General features: G+C 42.1%; 1 protein-coding gene across 3 annotated transcripts in view; it reads left to right on the plus strand.

The window, feature by feature from the left end:
* PCSK5 (proprotein convertase subtilisin/kexin type 5) overlaps positions 1-20,354 on the plus strand; it is a 336,184-nt gene that overhangs the window by 192,498 nt on the left and 123,332 nt on the right. For all 3 annotated transcript variants that reach the window (XM_075931728.2, XM_025178860.3, XM_075931730.2), the window contains one exon: positions 4,492-4,595. In XM_075931728.2, coding sequence (XP_075787843.2) covers positions 4,492-4,595 — 104 coding nt within the window. The remainder of the gene's footprint in view (positions 1-4,491; positions 4,596-20,354) is intronic.

The following is a 20,354-nucleotide window of genomic DNA, read 5'->3' on the forward strand; positions in this document are numbered from 1 at the left end:
GAACACTCCTCTACCTCCCCCCTCCCCGGAGCCCTTAAAGGGGTTGACTCTGGCTACAGTGCCTGCTCCAGCTCCAAGCCTGCCAGCCCAGAGCCAGCAGTCACTGCCCCTGACCCAGTGGCCCCAAAACATGAGCCAGCAAGCCACTTGCAGCCAGCCCTCCACTGCTCCCCAGGAGCAGTGTGTCAGCTCACAGGAGCCTGCCAGGGCCTGGAGAAGGCAGGCACCTTTCTGGACCAGGGTGGAGATCATAGACCTTATTCAGATTTGGGGGGATGCCTCCAACATCCATGATCTCCACACTAGATGGAGGAACACGGCCATCTATGGCAGGATAGCTGCCAGCCTGGCTGCCAAAGGCCACACGTGAACCCAGGAGTAGGTTTGCATGAAAATCAAGTTGGTCTGGCAAGACCCCCAACTCTGAGCTTCCCCTTCCCCTTCTTCCCCTTGCTTCCCCCTTCCAGCTCACTCCTCCCAGGTTTCCCCCTCCACCTGCCCCTCCCACTCTCTCTTCGCCCCTCTCCCACCTCCTTTCTCCAGTCTCACAAGAATTTCATTCCCCCTCCCCCCAGTTTTGTTAAATAAAGAGAGTTTGTGTTCATGAAAAATACATGTATTTTATCTGACATCAGGAAGGGAGGTTAAGGAGAGGTAAGTGGAAGGAGACGAGGGAGGAAGGAGGCACAAACCCCCAGTGGGGCAGCTCAGGGAAGCTCTTAGTGTTCCTCAGGGTGGAAGCTCTCCCGCAGGGCCTCCTGGATACTAACAGCCCCCCGATAGACCTCCCAGATGGCAGCCTGCAGAAAGTGCAGCCAGGCTCACAGCAATGCGTCCACGAGAAGCACCAGAGTGCTCAGGGGCAGCTCTGGCTCCATGTTGCAGAGTGCTGTGGTGGCCCGAGTGAGGGCAACAAGAAGACACAGAGACAAAATGCTTTGCTGTCCCTCATTGAGGTAGGCAAGCAAGCAGGGAAAGCTGAGAACCTGCTGTCCAGGGGGCGTCCCTTTAAACACAGACCTCAGATAGCCTCAGACAGCAGCCACACAAAGTAACTCCTGCCCTGATGCCCTGCCGGACCTGGTTCCGGCTGGCCTTAAATACGATTCAGCATCCACTCAGTGTAGATGCGCTATTTTGAAATAAAAAAACGCTATTTCAAAATGCAATTTGTATGTAGACGCATTATTTCGAAATAACTTATTTCAAATTAACTATTTCGAAATAACTCTGTAGTGTAGATATACCCTAAATGACTTGTCCAAAGTCACACAGGGAATTTATATTGGATCATCTCCCAACCCCATTTTAGTGTTTTAACTACTAGACAGTATAGTTAACTAGCATTGTGCCTGATCCAGCACCTTCCAAGTCACTGACAGGTTTACCTTTGACATCAATGAAAGCAGGAGTAGGGCTATCCAGAGGAAGTTTGGTAAATAATGGTACCATCTCAAATCCTCATTTTATCTTTTTTATTTAACTTTTGTGAAGCCTTACCATAGTTGCTTATTCCACAGTTCAGTTATTGTTCTCACTATTAACAGCATTGTTGGACGAATTCCCCACCTCAATTCTAACAGAACAAATGAGAAATTGCCAGTGAAACCACCATCATCCATGTCCTTTTAAACTATGGTTTTAGAAGGGAAAATTTCTGCTGAGATTGTGTATCTGTGAAACAAATGGCATCTGGAAGGCTACATTTGCTATAGAATTTCTTCTGTCCTGAGAGGAAAAATGGGTAGCTCATTCCACAGTGAAGATCCAGGTGGGATCCTCTTTTGTCATCCTTGGGGTCAAAATCATTATTAACATGCTATAGAAACTGTTTACATGCTATAGATACTGCTATAGTACCTGTTGTCAGTCATTTGCCCATTGTCACAGATCCAAAAGATCAGGGCTACTCCCCAGCTTTTAAACAGTCCCTTGGAGGCCAGACCCACAAAAAGTTCCGCTCTTCTTTAAGGGTTGGCCTCAATACCTCCAAGACTGATCCTTTGGTCTCTTGCACTCCCATTTCACACTGTGAACCCCGTCCAACATGGACTCCTGGTCAGAAACTTTTATAGTCTTCAGGACCAATGCACCTAAGCAATTCTTTGCAGTGACACCACCCAGTCTTTTCAAAACAAAGCAGATTTTATTAGTCAACCTGAACACTACATCAGAAGTCCTTAGTTTAGCACAGAGAAGCAAAGATTAAGACATAGTCCATGCTGATCAGCCAGTGCAATCAGCCATGCTGCTTTGGAATCCATTTCACTGTCAGTCTCAGGTGAGAGCTGCTGATTCTCTTCAACAGCCAACTCTTATCCCCCGACCCCACCGCTCACCAATAGTTCTGGAGTTCACATGTTCTGCCTGACAGAGCTCCCCCTGTATATGCATCGGTTGTTCAATCCTTAGGGCTCCCAATGTCTTTGTGGATTGATCCTTCATGGATATGGGCTGTTTTCAGACAGGCAAGCCAACAGACTTGCTGGGCCCCTAGGCAAAGTGGGGATGAGCGAGTAGCTCCACGCTCCTGGAAGGGGCAACTCCTCAGGCGGAAAGGATGGGACAGCCAGTCCTCAGCGCTATGCAAAGCACGCCACCCGCTGCCCCCAGCCAGCCTTTAGCGACATTGTTTTAAAGGGCCCATGGCTCCAGCAGCTGCTGCAGCAGCAACAACAAATGGGAGCCATAGGCCCTTTTAAATCACTACATCCCAGGGCAATTACCCTCTTTGTGTGCTCCTCCCCCTGCCCTCCATCAACGGGCCTGCTTTCAGGCAATCCTCTAATGCAGGGATGGAGACTGTTTTTGTGTTGGGAGCTGCTGACCCACAGAAGAATCAGTCAGGGCTGCACACAAGTGAGAAACAAAAACAAACAAAAAAAACCGTCACTAATGGGGACCCCAAATGAGAAGGAGAAAGACACTCCCCTCATTTCCGCCCCTGGGGGGCTCAGACTGGTAGATTTTGTGTGTTCTAGCCCCTTAGAGGGACAATTGGGGAGGGGAAGCCCTGAGCCTCGAGGATCCGGGGGCCTTACATTCCCCATCCCTACTCTAATGACCCATTCTTTCCAGGTCTGGCAGTTGCAATGCGACACATTGCCTCATGTCTCCTACTCTGCCCCAAGAGCAGTGTTTTAACCCTTTGCACCCATAGCAATGCAAAGTTCAGAAGGAAACTGAGGCACACACAGGCCTAATAAAATAGTACAAAAAATTCTCACTTCATCACAGTTATTAACAACCCAAATTCATTGCTAGAAGTTTTGGGTACATACTAAATACAGAACGGATCTCTACCTGATTATCAGTAGTGAATCTGGGGCCAGGTTTACTACTCTGGTGGAGAATATTGATGAAAGAATTGCAGTTCCAGCTTCATGAATTGAATAGCTGAAATCGATGTTCCTTGCATCAATTTTCTGGGGTGGCCCCACAGCAGGTGGTCAACAGGAGAAACTTCCCTTACTCTTCATGACAGCAAGGAGTACTGCGGTTGATGGGGGCGCCTTCAGCATTCAGTTTAACAGGTCTTTATTGGACCCACTAAATCAAACCCCGGAAGATTGCTTGCCAGAGCATCGATCTCCGGTAAGTGGAGATGTGGCCTGGATGATAGACTAAGAGGGTATGTCTACACTACCCTCCTAGTTCGAACTAGGAGGGTAATGTAGGCATACCGCACTTGCAAATGAAGCCCGGGATTTGAATTTCCCGGGCTTCATTTGCATAAGCGGGGAGCCGACATTTTTAAAACCCCGCTGGTTCGAACCCCGTGCAGCGCGGCTACACGGGGCACGAACTAGGTGAAATGAGGAGTAACGATAGTTCGAACTAGGCTTCCTAGTTCGAACTATCTAGTTCGTGCCCCGTGTAGCCGCGCTGCATGGGGTTCGAACCAGCGGGGTTTTAAAAATGTCGGTTCCCCGCTTATGCAAATGAAGCCCGGGAAATTCAAATCCCGGGCTTCATTTACAAGTGCGGTATGCCTACATTACCCTCCTAGTTTGAACTAGGAGGGTAGTGTAGACATACCCTGATATAGTAGGCTTGCCAATGAAACAGCCTGTGATCTGTTATGCTTTTCTTCTCTTGTGCATGCTGAGGTAGGCAACCAAGTATAGATGTAACATGAAGCACTTGGAGGTCATATTAGTTATCTGTAGGTCAAATGCACTTTTTTAGTCCTTCTTTGTAAGTTTCACATATATGGAATATTGCAGGTATGTATTTTACAGACTGCCTATCAATTCCTCTCTTCATTAAAAAAGCATAGTAGAAGTTGAAATAATTTGTTATGTTAATCCTTTAAAGTTGGGTCATTACTTTCAACACTGGCCTTGTTCGTGGATTTGGTTGGGGTTTTTTTGTTTTGTTTTGTTTTTTGTTGCTTTTTGTTTGTTTGTTTGTTTTTTAAACTTGTGTGCCTCTTTTTTCTGTTTTGGTAAGATAACTCTGATTTTTGCTTTTCTTTACCATTTTCCTTAGTCCATCTCTGACCTGGAGAGACGTACAGCATATTATTGTAAGGACTTCACGTGCAGGACATCTGAATTCTAATGACTGGAAAACCAATGCTGCTGGTTATAAGGGTGAGAGCTTCCTTTCTTATTCAACGTGAAAGGCAAAAGCAAAATTGGACTTTTAAATGGGAAGCTGTGGGAAATTATTGCTGATGGTCTGTCTGCCACCTACATTATGTTGCAGCTTTTGGTCTTTTTCATTAACAAAAGAGGCAAGATCCTTATCTTTTAAAAACTGGGATTTGAAATTACTAGAAAAGTAAAACTTATGGACTGAATTCTGTTCAACCCCTTCTTGCCTACTTTGTGCTACATTGGCAGCACAAAGCAGGCAGTAAAGATCTTAACCAGGTGTTTGTGTCTTCCAGGCACAGGGGTACAGATGGTCTAGCTTAATGTTAAGGTCACAAAATTTAATGTTTTATTTCAGCTTTGGTTGACATTTCAATTTGTGAATATAGGGGATTTTGATTAAAAATGATGAAATGGAATGTTTTGACATTACTGAATAGAAATATTTTGGAACTTTTCATTCTACATGAACAAGACTTTGATATTTAGGTCTTTTGCCCTGATTTGGATTAAAAACAAGTGTCAAAGTATCAGACTCTCTAGAGGGTCTGAAATTCCATTTTTGGATCAGACAGTGTGCAAAGTTTAAAAAAACTCAGACTTTTTGGAGTTCTAAACATTTCACTGGTTTTGAACAACTACGAACCATCAAACAATATCAAACAATATCAAACGAATATCAAACAAACCATCAAACAATATCATTCTGTTTATATGTTAGAGATGGGCTAAAACCGGACCTTGAATCTAAACACCTCTAAATTTCAGGATGATTTAAATTAAAATTTCCATTTGAACACTCTTGTTTTTTATTTCTGGGTCAGATTTGAAAATCAGAAGGTCTGTTCCTGATTTAATTCTCATGAGAATTCTACTCACATTTTTAGATACACATATCTTATGAGATTTATGACATTTTATGCCAAAAACTCCTAAAAGCAGTTCACAAAGTATAAGAGCTATCAAATTTTCACAAACTTCTCACTCAGATTTGGCCTTGAATCTAAGCCCTAGCTTTAACCTATTCCAGATCACAGAACATCTACCATAGAACATATTTAATATATAATTCTGCCCCATTCTGACATTTCTGCTGCATCTGAATTAGAAACAGAAAAAAGTCCCCTTTCCTTTTTGGATCCAAACCAGAATTTATACGATAGAGGACAGTTTGGGAAGTGGGGATTCAGTTCCAAGCCTCCTCAAAATTAAAATATTTTCACATTGATAGTTCTGGATTTGACACATTTACAGTACATACCATAAAGATAGAGCTCAATACACAGCTACACACCTGCATGCAAAAATCCATAGAGAGATACTTAATGATGTTGTCCATATATTACTTGTCTCTGTGAGCCATAGCCTGGCATAAAAAATGTGTTGACAGGAAACGTGGGTTGATATTTTATTATTGTGCTCGAAACTACCTAGAATTTAACCTCTGGTCTTCAAGTGGCATAAAACGTAGCATTTTGCTTATTATCTAATTTACAGAATTCTATCCCTTTGTATTTTTTCACCTGTTCCCATGAAAGGCAAAAGCACCATAGTACTCAGTTCCATACTATGATGTTTCAGAGCAGTTATCTCTCATTAGCAAATTGAAGAGATGCATTAGCGCATGGTATGCTAGCAGCAGTAACAACAGAATCTTTATAATTGCAATTATTTTGTGGCTTAAACCTCCCCTCTCCCCTGGGAAAAAAACTGAAAGCCACACCTGTGCTATGTTAGAATTGTGGTGGCAGATATTTACAGGGTAAAGGAGTTAAAGAGGGCTTCTCCCCCACTTGTCTAAAATCACGAAAGTAGACAAGGACGACTGTATAATTTCAACTGGCAAAGCTCAGCAGTAGACTTCATGATAGAATTCAAAAGGAGCAAGACAACCTAAGTGCCTCGACCTCTGTGAAGCCAAGGATCAACTTTAACCCAAATAAAAGCACTAGTTTTAACTAAATTATTTTGGCAACTTAGGCTAAGCAAATGGTTCCAATAAAAATTCAGCTCTCTTTAAACCTCTGTTGGTTTTGGATAGAAGCGATGCAAAAGAGTTAGATTAAATCACAGCATCCAAACCTGAGCTTGAAGGGGGAGTTACACACCGCTGCTGGCAAAAACGAGACAGTATTTTACTAGCGCACGTGGCAATATTTAGTATAATATTTCACTATTATCCTTTGCTGCTGCCAAGAGTAACAGTTAAAGTATGGGGTTTTTTCATAGATGAATTACTCTGATCCTTGTGGAATTGTATCATAATTTTGTTTATGTCAAGCCCCATATTTCTTCCAAGGCATGTTCATAACAAGGCCGAAAAGAGATTTTTTCTTGAAATTGACTAAGGCAGAGTGAAACACAAAAAACAAGCTGCCTTTCTTCCATGCATGCTATAAAATAAAGGGCAAAGGGGCTGAAGTCTTGGTTCTTTAGAAATGAAAAATCAAAGGGTGAAAACAACAGAAACTTGGAAGAATCTCTCATTCATAGGGTCAGCAAAAGCTGGTACTTGAAAGTGGGTTAGCCTGCCTGTTCAGGCTGGCTGGGCTGCATGGCAACCCCAACACTCCACACAGTTGATCTAAGGCTGTGTCTAAACTACATGGCTCCGTCGATGGAGCCATGTAGATTAGACAGACAGGCAAAGGCAAATGAAGCCGCTATTTAAATGATCGCGGCTTCATTTACATTTACATGGCTGCCGCGCTGATCAGCTGTTTGTCGGCTTAGCGCGCTAGTCTGAACGCTCCCCTGCCGACATCAAAGCCCTTTGTCAGCAGCCCCATTATTCCTCGTGGGATGAGGTTTACCGGGGCTGCCGACAAAGGGCTTTGATGTCGGCAGGGGAGCGTCCTTGTCGGCTCAGCGCGGCAGCCATGTAAATTTAAATGAAGCCGCGATCATTTAAATCGCAGCTTCATTTGCCTTTGCCAAAACAACAAATCTACATGGCTCCGTCAACGGAGCCATGTAGTTTAGATGTACCCTAACTGTTTGTCATGGGAGAACAGAAAGGAGGAGCTTACAAACATAGCTAGTGGCTACAAGGTCTTGAGTATTCTTCCTAGTCCTTTTTCTTTTCTTTTTTTTTTACACTAATGAAAAAGATTAACTAATGAATAATACTTGAGCTGCCTTAGAGCGATGCCTCTTCCTCTCCCCACTCCTTTTTGGAGCGTGAGCAGCACTTGTTAAATACCAGTCAGTTGAAGGCGCCTTAGGGTCAGAAATGGGGTTCCTTTTTAAGTGTTATTTCACTGACAGGCAATAGGTATCTTTACACAGTAACTTAGCACAAGGTACTGAAAAATAGTTCTGAAAAATTATTGCAGTCTCGGTCACAAACCTTGTTCAGATGGTTTGCAATATATCTTTGATCACTACAAAAAATTAGGCAAACTATAGAAAGCTCATCATGGTGAGATTCTACCTGATATTCCATGTCAAATAGTTTCTTTGTGTACTTAATGCAGACCTATGGTCTAGCAAAAAGTTAGAAGCCATCCTTTTCCCATCCTCTCTTCAGGGGATCAAAACTAGGGCTGTTAAATTTAGATTAATTAACTCATTGAATGGGGTTTCCACCAACTATTCAATTAGTCGATAAGGGCGCCTCTGCCTTTGAACTGTAGCAAGAGCTCTTGCTACTGTTCAAAAGCAGAAGCACAGAAGGCAGTATGGGGCCAGCAGAGGGCTTCTCCACTGACTCTGTGCTCCCTGCGGTATCTGAGCTTTTGAAACATTTCAGAAGCAGAATCCCTTCAGGGAGCGCAGGGCCCCCATTGGCCCCACGCTTCCTATGGCACCTGAGCCTTTGAAATGTACAAGAATCCCCTGCCGGGGCTCATGTACACTTCGAAAGCCAAACTGCAGTAGAGCTAGTACAAGTGGAGACTGTTTCAGTCCCCGCTTGCTCCATTTCCCGCTGTGCTTCTACCTCCCCTGCCCCCACGGAGACTGTGCTGGGGGAACTGGCTTTTAAGTCGGCTCCCTTCAGTACCAGCGCCTGCTCCCCTCCCCACCTTGCTGCCTCTCTCTGATAGAGGCAGCAAGGGGGAGAAGTGTCTAGTCTCATCACTAATGGACTATCCCGTAAGCTTATGCATTTTGGATAGTCATCTAGTCGCTTACATCCCTAATCAAAACTCTTGATCTTCATCTACTACAACAGATTGAACTTTTGAAAGAACAAATAAGCTCTCCAAAGCAATCAGCAGCATAGGTTGATACCAGAATCTTAAAAGAAGATTGTAGCATCAGTGCTCACTTGTCTATATGTTGAAAGAAACAGAAGGCAACGAAGTAACTTTAAGAGCACAATCATCTCTTCTGAATGGCATCACTCAGCAAGTATTTAAGTTAGGACCTAAATTTAAAGAGCTTCCTATTTCATACTTCTTCCTGTTTCATACTTCTTCACAGTCTAAGACTGTGAATTCTAGGAATGAGTACAGCATCAGGAAGTAGGCATTGCCAGAATTAGTGACTTACTAAGTGGTCTTGGGCAGTTTACTTCACCCCTACCTCAGTTTCCCTTCTCTCTAAATTTGGGATAATTTTCCTTCTGAGAGCAAAATCCAGTTTCAGTGGAATTCACCATTGGCTTCACTGGGAGCAGGAGAGAGTCCTTAATATTTGATTAGGCCAGTGTAAATTGTTATATAACTGCTGAGTATTGTTCTGGGTAGAGAGCTTGTAGAGGAAAATAAGACAAGGGCATTTGTATTCTGACAATAGATCAGACTGAAACTGATGTCAAAGGTAAGTGTTCAAACAAAATTCAGAGAAAAACTGCAGTGTCTGCACAACGTTGTATGCTATTTCAAAGGAGCTGAATGAGCTGTCCATACACATTCCATCACACATTTTACATCATAATTTGAGAATGAGATGTTCATAATTGCTAACAAATATAAGAATTCTGAATGTGGCAAGCATACATTCTAAGCTCTCTTGATTTGTAGCAGCCAACCACAAGAGCTTTTATCAGCCAAGAATACCCAGAGTGCAGTTTTCTGCCCCTCTAGGGACTGAGGGCAGCACGACAGTCGAGAACCATTTCCATAGCTCCAGATCACCCAGGGAAACCTCTTAAACCAGCAGCATAAAACAGCTGGCCCAGAACACAGAATCTAGGCTACTGAACATAGGGTAACTCAATAGAGGATTCTAGCATCCTTCATCAGGCCACTCTTCTGTGGCGTACTATGCATATATTATTTTTCTCAAGAAGCAGGAATGACTATCATGTTGTATATCTTCTAACAAAAGCCAGACCCTTCAGCAATTGCCTTTCATCAGCAAATTAAGGGCAGGGGCAGGGGCAGGGGCAGGGGCAGGGGCAGGAGCAGGGGCAGGAAATTTTTTAAAAAACCCACCTTTCTTCATGAAATGTCATTGAAAATGGACACCGTGCCAAGTTAGATTAGCAGGCCCTCAGCTTCCCAGTCCACATACATTTGGGCTGTCTCTGCATTGGCACCCTTTTCTGGAAAAGGGATGTGAATGAGACAAGTTGGAATTGCAAATGCCGCAGGGGACTTAAATATCCCCTGCGGCATCTGCATGAACATGGCTGCCGCTTTTTTCCAGTTCGGGGCTTTGCCGGAGAAAAGCGCCAGTCTAGATGGGATCTTTCGGAAAATAAAGCCTTTTCCGGAAGATCCCTTATTCCTGATTTTAAGAGGAATAAGGGATCTTCCGGAAAAGGCTTTATTTTCCAAAAGATCCCGTCTAGACTGGCGCTTTTCTCCGGCAAAGCCACGAGCCGGAAAAAAGCAGCCGCCATGTTCATGAAAATGCCGCGGGGGATATTTAAATCCCCCGCAGCATTTGCAATTCCAACTTGTCTCATTAGCTTCCCTTTTCTGGAAAAGGGTGCCAATGTAGACACAGCCTTGATGTTTGAGAGTTATCCCCTTTACCACAGTTCAACATCAAGGTGCTGTAATTAATGTATTACCTTCATTTTAACTTTTATTTTACTGCCCTTAGCATACAGCATAGGCTTCTTGGTGGTGTTCTGAACACACGAGGACAGCACTCAGCATAGCACCAGGGAAGCAGATAGAAGAAGTCCCTAACATTAACTGGGATTCTATCAGAAATGCAGTATCGTACTTCTACCAGTAAGGAACCACCTTGTCAGAGTATGCACAATAGATCAGCAACATGGATTGTGGGGGGAGGGGGAGGGGGGAGGAAGAGTGTCCAGTGATAGTGCTGACCACTTTGAAATGTCACTTATGTTTAAATACCACAGACGGCATAGAATTACACCATCATCTTTATAATTTCACTAAGGAGTAGAGGCGATAGAATACAGGTCTAAATGGCGGGGCGTGGGGGAAAGGAGATGGGTGTCATAAATCCTTGATTTTTCAATACAAGGTTTTGAGGATTGTGGGACCCCAGAAATTGTAGAGTTTTTATTTCCTACATCGTTTTCTTCATTCCATCAGCAAATGCTCAGATGGCAATTATCAGTAATATTAAAATTACATTGGGAGCTATTCAGTGCTCCAAATGTAAAACAAGGTTAAACAAATTATCTCATTTTTGAACATTGTTTGCCTTTGCAAGAATCACCAAATCTTTTTGCGGTTTTGGGGAAGGTCGAACAAAAACTGAGAAGAGATCTTGTGTAGGATTCTGCAACCTGCAAGCTTGTGGGCTTCTTCTCTAGAATTTTTATTTTTGCTTAATAGAAATTGATATATCTCCCAGTTTTGCTTTTTAAATTAAAAGATATATCTGAGAGCAGGGACAAAAGGTACTGACAGATACATGGCTCGGTGGTTCCAGAGGTGAGGTGTTAAAGAGAAAAGAAAAAAAACATGCCTGGAGAGAGCCCAGAAAAAAAACCTCATTTCTCTTCCCAATATTAAACACACCAAAAGCTCCTCATTATAGCAGCTGTAATTCTACCTGAGGCTGCTCTGTCTGCTGTGCTCTATTCCCTGCTGGCTCTAGGAACCAGGTGATTGGGTAATAAAATCATATAGGGAAAGTCTGAGCAGATACACCTCTTGAAGGTCAGTGACTAGATACATAAAGAAAAGTAGAATGACCATAACATTTTGTAATACAGCCTAATTTGCTTTTCTGCATTTATAGTAGTCCTGTATTGTGGGCCTGATTTGCCGCTGTGTTAGTTCAGCTTGGCAGTGGTGTGACTATATAGTTTTCAGTGGACTTAATCTACCCTAAAACTGTAGTAATACAGTAGTAAACCAGAACATACATTTATTCATATTACAGTGGCATCTATAAACCCCATTCTAAAATGAGCTGGACTGTGGTTGGCATTGTACAGACCAAATAATAAAGACAGTTTTTGTCCCAGAGAGCTTGCAGGCTTGGTATTCATTGCATAATCCAGGCTATAAACAAAACAGTTTATAGAAGAAAGGTAGATTATGTTTCTTTGTGTACTTAATGCAGACCTATGGTCTAGAAAAAAGTAGATTATAAGGTAGATTATAAAAATCTATTATATAAAAAAGGTAGATTATAAAAAAATTATAAAAATTATAATTATAAATTATAAAAATTATTAAAAAAGGTAGATTATAAAGGTAAATTATAAAAATTGCAGACTGAACTGACAGCAACAACACCAGCTTGCCCACAGAAATTATACCATTCAACTTTCCCCTTTTAACACACCTTAATCCAACCCTTTCTCAAAAGCCTGGGGGAAGAAAAATGAGCCTTGTAGCATGTATGCCCTACAGGTCAACAGACTCAGGCTCTCCATGAAACCTAAAATGTTACCTTTCCGGTTTGCAATAATAACTTTTCCTTGTAGAACTGGAGTTATTGCATTAAAAATGAAATGGTTATGCTGAAAACACATAGTACTTGTTTTTAGACTTTCAAAATAAAAACCCTGAGAAATATGCGCACTCACATAATTACATTTATGTGCAGTTATAAAAACAGTGCTTGGAAATTGGGAGATTTTGCAGTCTATCTGCCTAACTATCTATTTACACATATAACTATGATAATTCTACCTACCCCACAGACATTAGGTGTAGAATTTTGTTGTTGGAAAGCGCTCTCTCTTTATAAAATGTTTCCTTAAATGCAAATGGAGTTTGATACTTACTTTGTTTTATTGGCTATTTTTAATATAAGTAATTACAGGTTGAACCTTTCTAGTCCAGAACACTCTGGTCCAGAAACATTTGACATCCAGAATTATTTTAGTTAGCTGGATGTCCGCTTTTCATGAGTTGGCCAAGCTTCCTGAGGTCCCATAAAATTTGTTACAGTCACAGATCCTGGCTCTCAGGCTATGTCTATACTGTCCTCGTTTTGTGCAAAAATTATGCAAATGAGGCAAAGCATGGAATATCACTGTGCCTTATTTGCATAATTAATGAGGCTCTGTTTTTGTGCAATAACCCTCTCTTGTGCAAGAGCTGTTCTTCCTGAAAAAAAAATGCAGAATGGCTCTTGCGCAAAAGCCTCTTGTGCAAAAATGGAGCCTAATTAATTATGCAAATGAGGCACCATGATATTCCACGCTTTGTCTCATTTGCATATTTTTTGCACAAAATGGGAGCAGTGTAGACAGCCTCAGTGTTCCACACTGTTATTTAGTTCTAATTTATCCCTAAATTTCTACTAATAGCTCAGTAAGCAATGGAAGTGCTAGTAATATTGTCATCCCCTAGTAGAGAAAATTCTCTTGTTCAGAACTAGTCAGGTCCCAAGGGTGCTGAAACAGAAAGGTTCAACCTAGATTACATTCACAAATATTCTGCCGTCAGGATGAATACATTTTTTAGTGGACAGAACTTGGAAGTGGGATTTAGTGAAATCATGGTCCCATTGAAGTACAGGCAGTCCCCGGGTTACGTACAAGATAGGGACTATAGGTTTGTTCTTAAGTTGAATTTGTATGTAAGTCGGAACTGGCTCCAGATTCAGCCGCTGCTGCTGAAACTGACCAGGGGCTGACTACAGCGGCTGAATCTCGAGCCTGGGACAGAACAGCTGGGCTGCCAGGTAGGTCCCTGCAGGACCAACCCGGCAGCACCCTAGCTGCTCTACCCCAGGGTCCACAACAAAAGCCTGGTCTGCTGGGGGGGTGCACTAGCTGCGCCCCCCCCCCCCCCCCAGCAGACCAGGAACACAGGGAGCAAAGCCGCAGCGGCGGCGGGGTGCCGCGCCTCTGAGGCTTTGCTCTGGCAAAGCCTCAGAGGCGCGGGACCCCGCCGCTGCTGCGGCTTTGCTCCGGGTGTCCCTGGTCTGCTGGAGACGGTCCCCAGCAGACCAGGGGCACCCGGAGCAGCTTTTCTCGCCCCGGAGGTCGAGGTGGCGGGACCGCTGCGCTCTGGGCGGTCCCGCTGCCTGCGAGCTCCAGGGCGAGAAAGCCCCGTTCGTAAGTGCGGATCTGACATAAGTCGGATCCGCGTAACTCGGGGACTGCCTGTACATGGGAGCTTTGCCATTAACTTGCATGGGTCCAGGATGTCACCATTAAGTCTGTTTTACATTGCCAATTATTCTGAGAGACTTTGGCCAATTATTTAACTTTTCTTTGTTTCAGTTCACTTATTATATAATATTCCCACTACAGAGTTACTGGGATGGGTATTTAATTATGCATACTTATTGTATTATCATTTATTAAAGGTGTACTATCACTGAAATGTAATTTTTATTCACCCATCTGCTATTGAAATCTGATGCTGCTCCTCTAGTCCATCAGATGTTCTTTCACGGGTTGGAACATAAGCACTTTCAAAAAGATACAGAAGTTATATGTGGCAGGACAAGAGAGATATTCTTCACTATGCACCTGATACACTAAGGCTACGTCTACACTGGCCCCTTTTCCGAAAGGGGCATGTTAATTTCACAGGTCGTAATAGGGAAATCTGCGGGGGATTTAAATATCCCCCGCGGCATTTAAATAAAAATGTCTGCTGCTTTTTTCCGGCTTTTAGAAAAGCCGGAAAAGAGCGTCTACACTGGCCCCGATCCTCCGGAAAAAAAGCCCTTTTCCGGAGGATCTTATTCCTACTTTGAAGTAGGGCTTTTTTTCCGGAGAATCGGGGCCAGTGTAGACGCTCTTTTCCGGCTTTTCTAAAAGCCGGAAAAAAGCGGCGGACATTTTTATTTAAATGCCACGGGGGATATTTAAATCCCCCGCGGATTTCCCTATTACGACCTGTGAAATTAACATGCCCCTTTCGGAAAAGGGGCCAGTGTAGACGAGCCCTAAGAGGCACAGAAATGGTATTCATGTGTCTATAGCTGAAGTTCTGTTAGTATTTCCACTTCGAATTTACTCCATTCATATGTATATTTTGTTCTGAGATATTTGATTATAAAGTCTCCGTGAAAGGTTGGTTTAGTTCTTTAATCTATATAATGGTTAGATCCATTTGCTTTAAATTTCTAGCGGAATCCCATATGCACATTCAAGGAGAAATGTGGCTTGAAGGGTCTTTAAAAAGGGAAACGGGTGGGTTGTTAATAAATTTTGTGATCCGATGGCCTGTTTGGTTTAAAGAAAAGCTACAGACAGTTGGTTTTGCAATGGAGTTGTCTCTTTTGGAGAAATACATTGTAACATTACCATCATGGAGTTTAAAAATTATAGCTTACATTACCACACATATATCCTAGCCAATTTTCTTTCAGCAAATCTTTTATAAAGCTAGTGCACCAACATATAACCTTCAATTTATTTCCTTCATATAGGAGGACTTATTTAATAAGAGAAAGAAATGAACGGGTTCAATTGAGTATTTATGGCCAAAATTTCGTTATACAATGGGGAGGAGAGAATCATAGAAAAAAGAGGGGCAGGTCAGGCTCTCTCATTCAGTCTCAACACTTTTCAGGGGTAACATTTCTAGAGATAAAAGTATAGACCAGGATCCTCTGATGAGAGTCTCAACAAATATAATGGGGTTTTTTTGTGGTATGGATGAAAATGCCTCCATTAGAAGTAGGGGGAGATGAGCTCCATGGCTTAAAAACCAGCTCTATGGGAGGGGGACCGGGGCAAAATGGCAGCATTCCACATTTGTACATTTCAAAGCGGAAGCACACTTATCGACTAATCGAATAGTCAATGGAAATTCCATCAACTGTTCAATAAGTTGATTCATCTAATTTTAACATCCCTATCCTCAAGTGGTCTTTGTTGTTTTTTAAAGTGGATTTAGGTCTTCTAAAAGATGCGATATTGGCAGAACTGAACATGGAAACTCTTTATCTACCAAACCACACAAATAGCAAAAATATAAACTTCCACATGCTGCACGGCCAGTATGCCCCAAACGTGTTTATTGTATTTGCTGTGGATCATAGAACAGTCAACAGTGACTTTCATCAGAAAGTTTGATCTACCAATAACATCTATATAGTAGTCTTGAGCGTAGTGCTAGATAATAGTGTTGGTATTGCCTGAAGAAATGAAACTACACTGATTGCATTTAGATATTAACACACATTTTATTGAACACATAATGGACTTTGCATGCTTTTTCTGATTATTTGCTATCACTTTTCTATCTACATATTTGACCCCAAAATGTTCAGTGTTTCCCATTATAATGTAATGCAATAAAAAGGATAGAATACAGTGCACCTTTCTGTCCTACAAACAGGCCATTATGTTGTGTGATTCTTGGAACAGGAACTGAAATTTCCTTCTGTGCCAGCTGAGTCCTTAGAGATAGCTGTATTTTGGGGAACTATGTGGTTTTCTGTTGTCTTGGTTATAAGTAGAAACATTTATATTTTGGTTATAAGCAAAAACATAAAAATGCAAGGAATGCGACTGCATTCTTTCCATATCTTCCTTTGAGCTTGAAATACGTTATGTGAATTTGAAAAGCATTGAGGGTTTATTTTATCCCCAAGAGTAAAAAGAACAGTATCGCATAATTTTTTGTTGGCTGTGAAGCACATTTATATGTTTTATAAGTCAAATCCCATTATCGTAAATTACTGGTAGCTTTGGCACAACACAAGGGAGTTGGGATTTTTAAGGATGTGGTGAAGAAACACTAAATTCTAATTCCAAAGCTCAAAATTTCCTAGTTGAGATTTGACACAAGCAAAATAGGACAAAGCTTAAGCAGGGCTACTTAAAAACCTATTTTCCTTGTAGCATCCTTCACTACCCTTGCATTTTTCCTTTAAATAAATTTACTTCGTACTTTGCCATATCAAAATACTTCTAGCATTTGCAATAAAGCTAACCAAATTACATAAATGAATTAAAGCAATTTGAAATTAGAACTGTACCTATTTAGTAAGTTTCCCATCTTTAATAACCTGCCAAGTAGAAGTTTCAGAAGAAAATCTATTCTAAGACCATCTTGCAGAAGGATGAGGGATGAGAAGAGTTGTAGGATGAGTAAGAAGTGGCTAATTTCAGGAGTCTAAGAATCTCCTCATATTGTGAAATTATTTTTAAAAAGCCAACAAATATTGACCAAATTCCTGTGAAATACAGACTCCTGGAAGATGAGAATAATCAACAGGCAAGCGGGGAGAATTGAAATGAGGAAGCTTTTCACTGCCAATCATTCACAGATGTTTTGGGATCTCTGTTGTCAAGTACAGAGTTGCTAGCACAATATCTGGCATCGGCATACCAAAAAAATAAAAACAACAGGATCTAAAATACAGTCAAACTAAGCAAGCCTGTGTAAAGAGGAGAACTGCAAATTTTTCTAATCAGGCATAATAGTATTCCTGTTTACTTTCACCGCTGTGCTAGTTACATTTGCACCTCAGCCTGGTAAATATGCACAGCACCAACACAGCTGTGGAAACAAATTCAGATTCAGTTAAATATTTAGCACAGTGGCATATTTTAAAGTGTTTCAGTACAGATGATTCTGTCCTTATTTGATTTTCAGTGAGATTGATATAGATGCCAGGGTCAAGAGTAACAGAAAGCAAATGCAAAAATCCAAGAGAAATTCTGTGACTTTTACTTCTCCCAATCTAGCTAAACAAAACATGCCTTTAGTGACATTTCAGTCAAGTAATTTTGGAGATTCCAGAAGGCAAGGGGCCAGGCCCACAGCTGGTATAAATTCACTTCACTGGCAATTTACACCAGTTGAGGCTCTTTCTCCAGATGTATTTCTAAACTCTCATACTGCCACCAGTGTCTTCCATTGAGTTAATATTAATAGTATAACTGACATGAACAATATGCAATACCTCTATTATCCAAGCTGTTTTCAGGGACTGGAAAATTAAAGGGGGCAGTGACGACTGTTGGATAATAGCAAATGAGAAGACACTCTGCAGCCCGTTTGTTTCATTTGTTTCTATCTGTCTAGTATCTGAAGATGAATACAATAATCAGAAATACTTGTGTCAGTAACAAGTTCTGATCCAAAGAACTGAAGATCATTTCATTAAAACAGACAAGGACAAAATGTTGGGAGTGTAGTTTCCTGTTTAACTATATTAGACATTAGTGCTGCATTTCAATTTGGCTTCATTCACTCTACAGGAATTAAAATTATGACTGAATTTATAAGTAACAGACATTAATACTTCTGCATTTGATCAAATGTTAGTAATAGACTGTGTCCTTAAAGGCTGCACTTCAGAGGGGGCAGTGCATAATGGGCAGTTTATATCAAGTTTATGTATAAACAAGAACAGTCTTTTCCTAAACATCTGACATCTTTTCCTATACGTGAGTGTTGGACCAAAATAAAGGGAGTAAGTACCTTTCCTAGAAAAACTGGGGGAAGATCTGATAAGCTTGCCCAGTTAATCATTGTTAGATGGCCTCTGGTTTTGTAGTGGGGGTCAAGGGAGCTGTTCTGTGGATAAATAAATAGATATTAACCTAGGAATGTTAGCTATTCTTTAATGATAAGAAGAGTAAAATTCAATATTTGCTCTGTGAGACTAGTTTTCCTTTAAACTTGTCCTCTTCTGTATCTGTAAACCTCTGTGTACATCTGTGAAAATGTGAAAACAATCGTCAGCCAGGCTACCTGTGTGCACGGAGAGAGACATGGCTCAAGGAATACTTCTGCACCCCTGAGCATCCATGGAGCACAGCTGCAGTCCCCTTCCCCCTAACCCCCAGTGAGCACAGAACCCAACAGCATTATTATGTCAAAGGGGGTGTGGGAGCAGTCAGGACCATGAGCTCCCTATGCATTGACAAGCAGGAGGCATACCCTGTACTACTGAAGCAGTACAGCAGCAGTCTGGGTCCTGTTCCATATTCCTCTTCTCTGTCAATGAAGCAGAAAACTCCCTGAAATGCTGCCTGTGACAGGCCATCTCTACACCATCCCTAATATGGGCAGAAACATAAAGTCTCAAATAAACCCAATATTAATTCCTGTCATTACAATATGTAGTGCAAAATGTATGGTCTGCCTGGTTCTTGTATGTGACTGCATCTGGAATGGAAAACACTAGACAGCAAAGAAAACCCCACATGATTGCTTTGGTAACATCGTTTTCCTAACAGTGTTAGCAGAAGTGAGCCCCCTCTCTTTTCCAGTAGCAATTACATCTCTTAATGCTACCCCTAGCACACCTAGCCCCGTATGTGCTAGCAAAGTAATTTTTAACCACTCTTGGAGGCACCAGAATAGGTTACTGTCAAATACAGCAGAATTTGGCCTGGAGGTGGGGGAGCATGTGAAGCCTCTTCCCGCCCTGCCGGGGACATGGGTGCTTAGTGGGGGGGGGAGGGCAAAGGGGTTCCCCCACTCACAGACCAATCATGGTCTGTGGGTGGGGAAGCCTGGAAGCATCCTGTCCCCGTCCCTTCCAGGGCCACCTCAAACATTTTTGAAGTGGGCCCCGGCCAAAAATTATTGCCCACCCCTGGTCTAAATCCAGGGATGCAGTTTGAAAAGAGATTAAACCTTCTTTTCTTTTGTGATGAGAGGGCACAGCCACTTTTGTTAAACCTGGAATGTTTTCCTAAATTGTTATTATTTAGTGTCTAAAACTGATGGTCCTGTCTCAGTACCTGCAGCTGCTAGCCCAAACCTCCTTGATCAAGGGCTTTGAAGTGTAGGCTCTTCAGACAGCCAAATATCAGCTGTCTGGAAGCTTTCCACAAAGAAGTCCTTAGGAGCACCACAGACTTGATTTGGATGTGGGAATGCTTTTCAAGAAAGTGTATACTTGTGCATACTCCTACTTTTCCTCTTTCTTGCAAATATTAAGTATAATGATGGTGAGAAGCAATTAACATAAACACCATCACCCTGGGTGCTAATATTTTTTTCCCCTCCCAGAATGAGAAATGGGCACAACTTCATTTTAAAAATAGGTTTTAAAGGTAGGAAAGATAGTCTGTGGGAGGTCTGTAAATATTTTAAACCAGCTCTTTTAAGTGTGAATATTCAGGCTGTGGTTCCTCAGTAAATTCAGGGTGTAAGTACAGTAGATGAAACAACTTTGGGCTCAACCAGAAGCCTGCCTGAGCAGGGGTATCCTGGAAGAGGCCACAGTTGCCGCTAAAGTCTGCTACTCATCCTCCCGCTCAGATGGGTCAGGAGTGAATGGTTTGGCTCTGCCTTCTCCGTGCCTCCCAACATGTCAAGTATGCCAACTGCTTCTCCTCAAATCAAAAATCTACATTTCCATCTACCACTTTATAGTGCTACATAGTCCTGTTTTTTGTTTCAGCTACACCAGACTAACACGGCTACATTTCTATCACTTTTCCATTAGTTATTCTAAAGATTTCTCTATTAAGTAATGGGGGGGGGGGGG

The sequence above is a fragment of the Pelodiscus sinensis genome, chromosome 6 (assembly GCF_052426305.1).
Source record: "Pelodiscus sinensis isolate ZL-2025 chromosome 6, ASM5242630v1, whole genome shotgun sequence".
Classification (NCBI taxonomy): Eukaryota; Metazoa; Chordata; order Testudines; family Trionychidae; genus Pelodiscus; species Pelodiscus sinensis.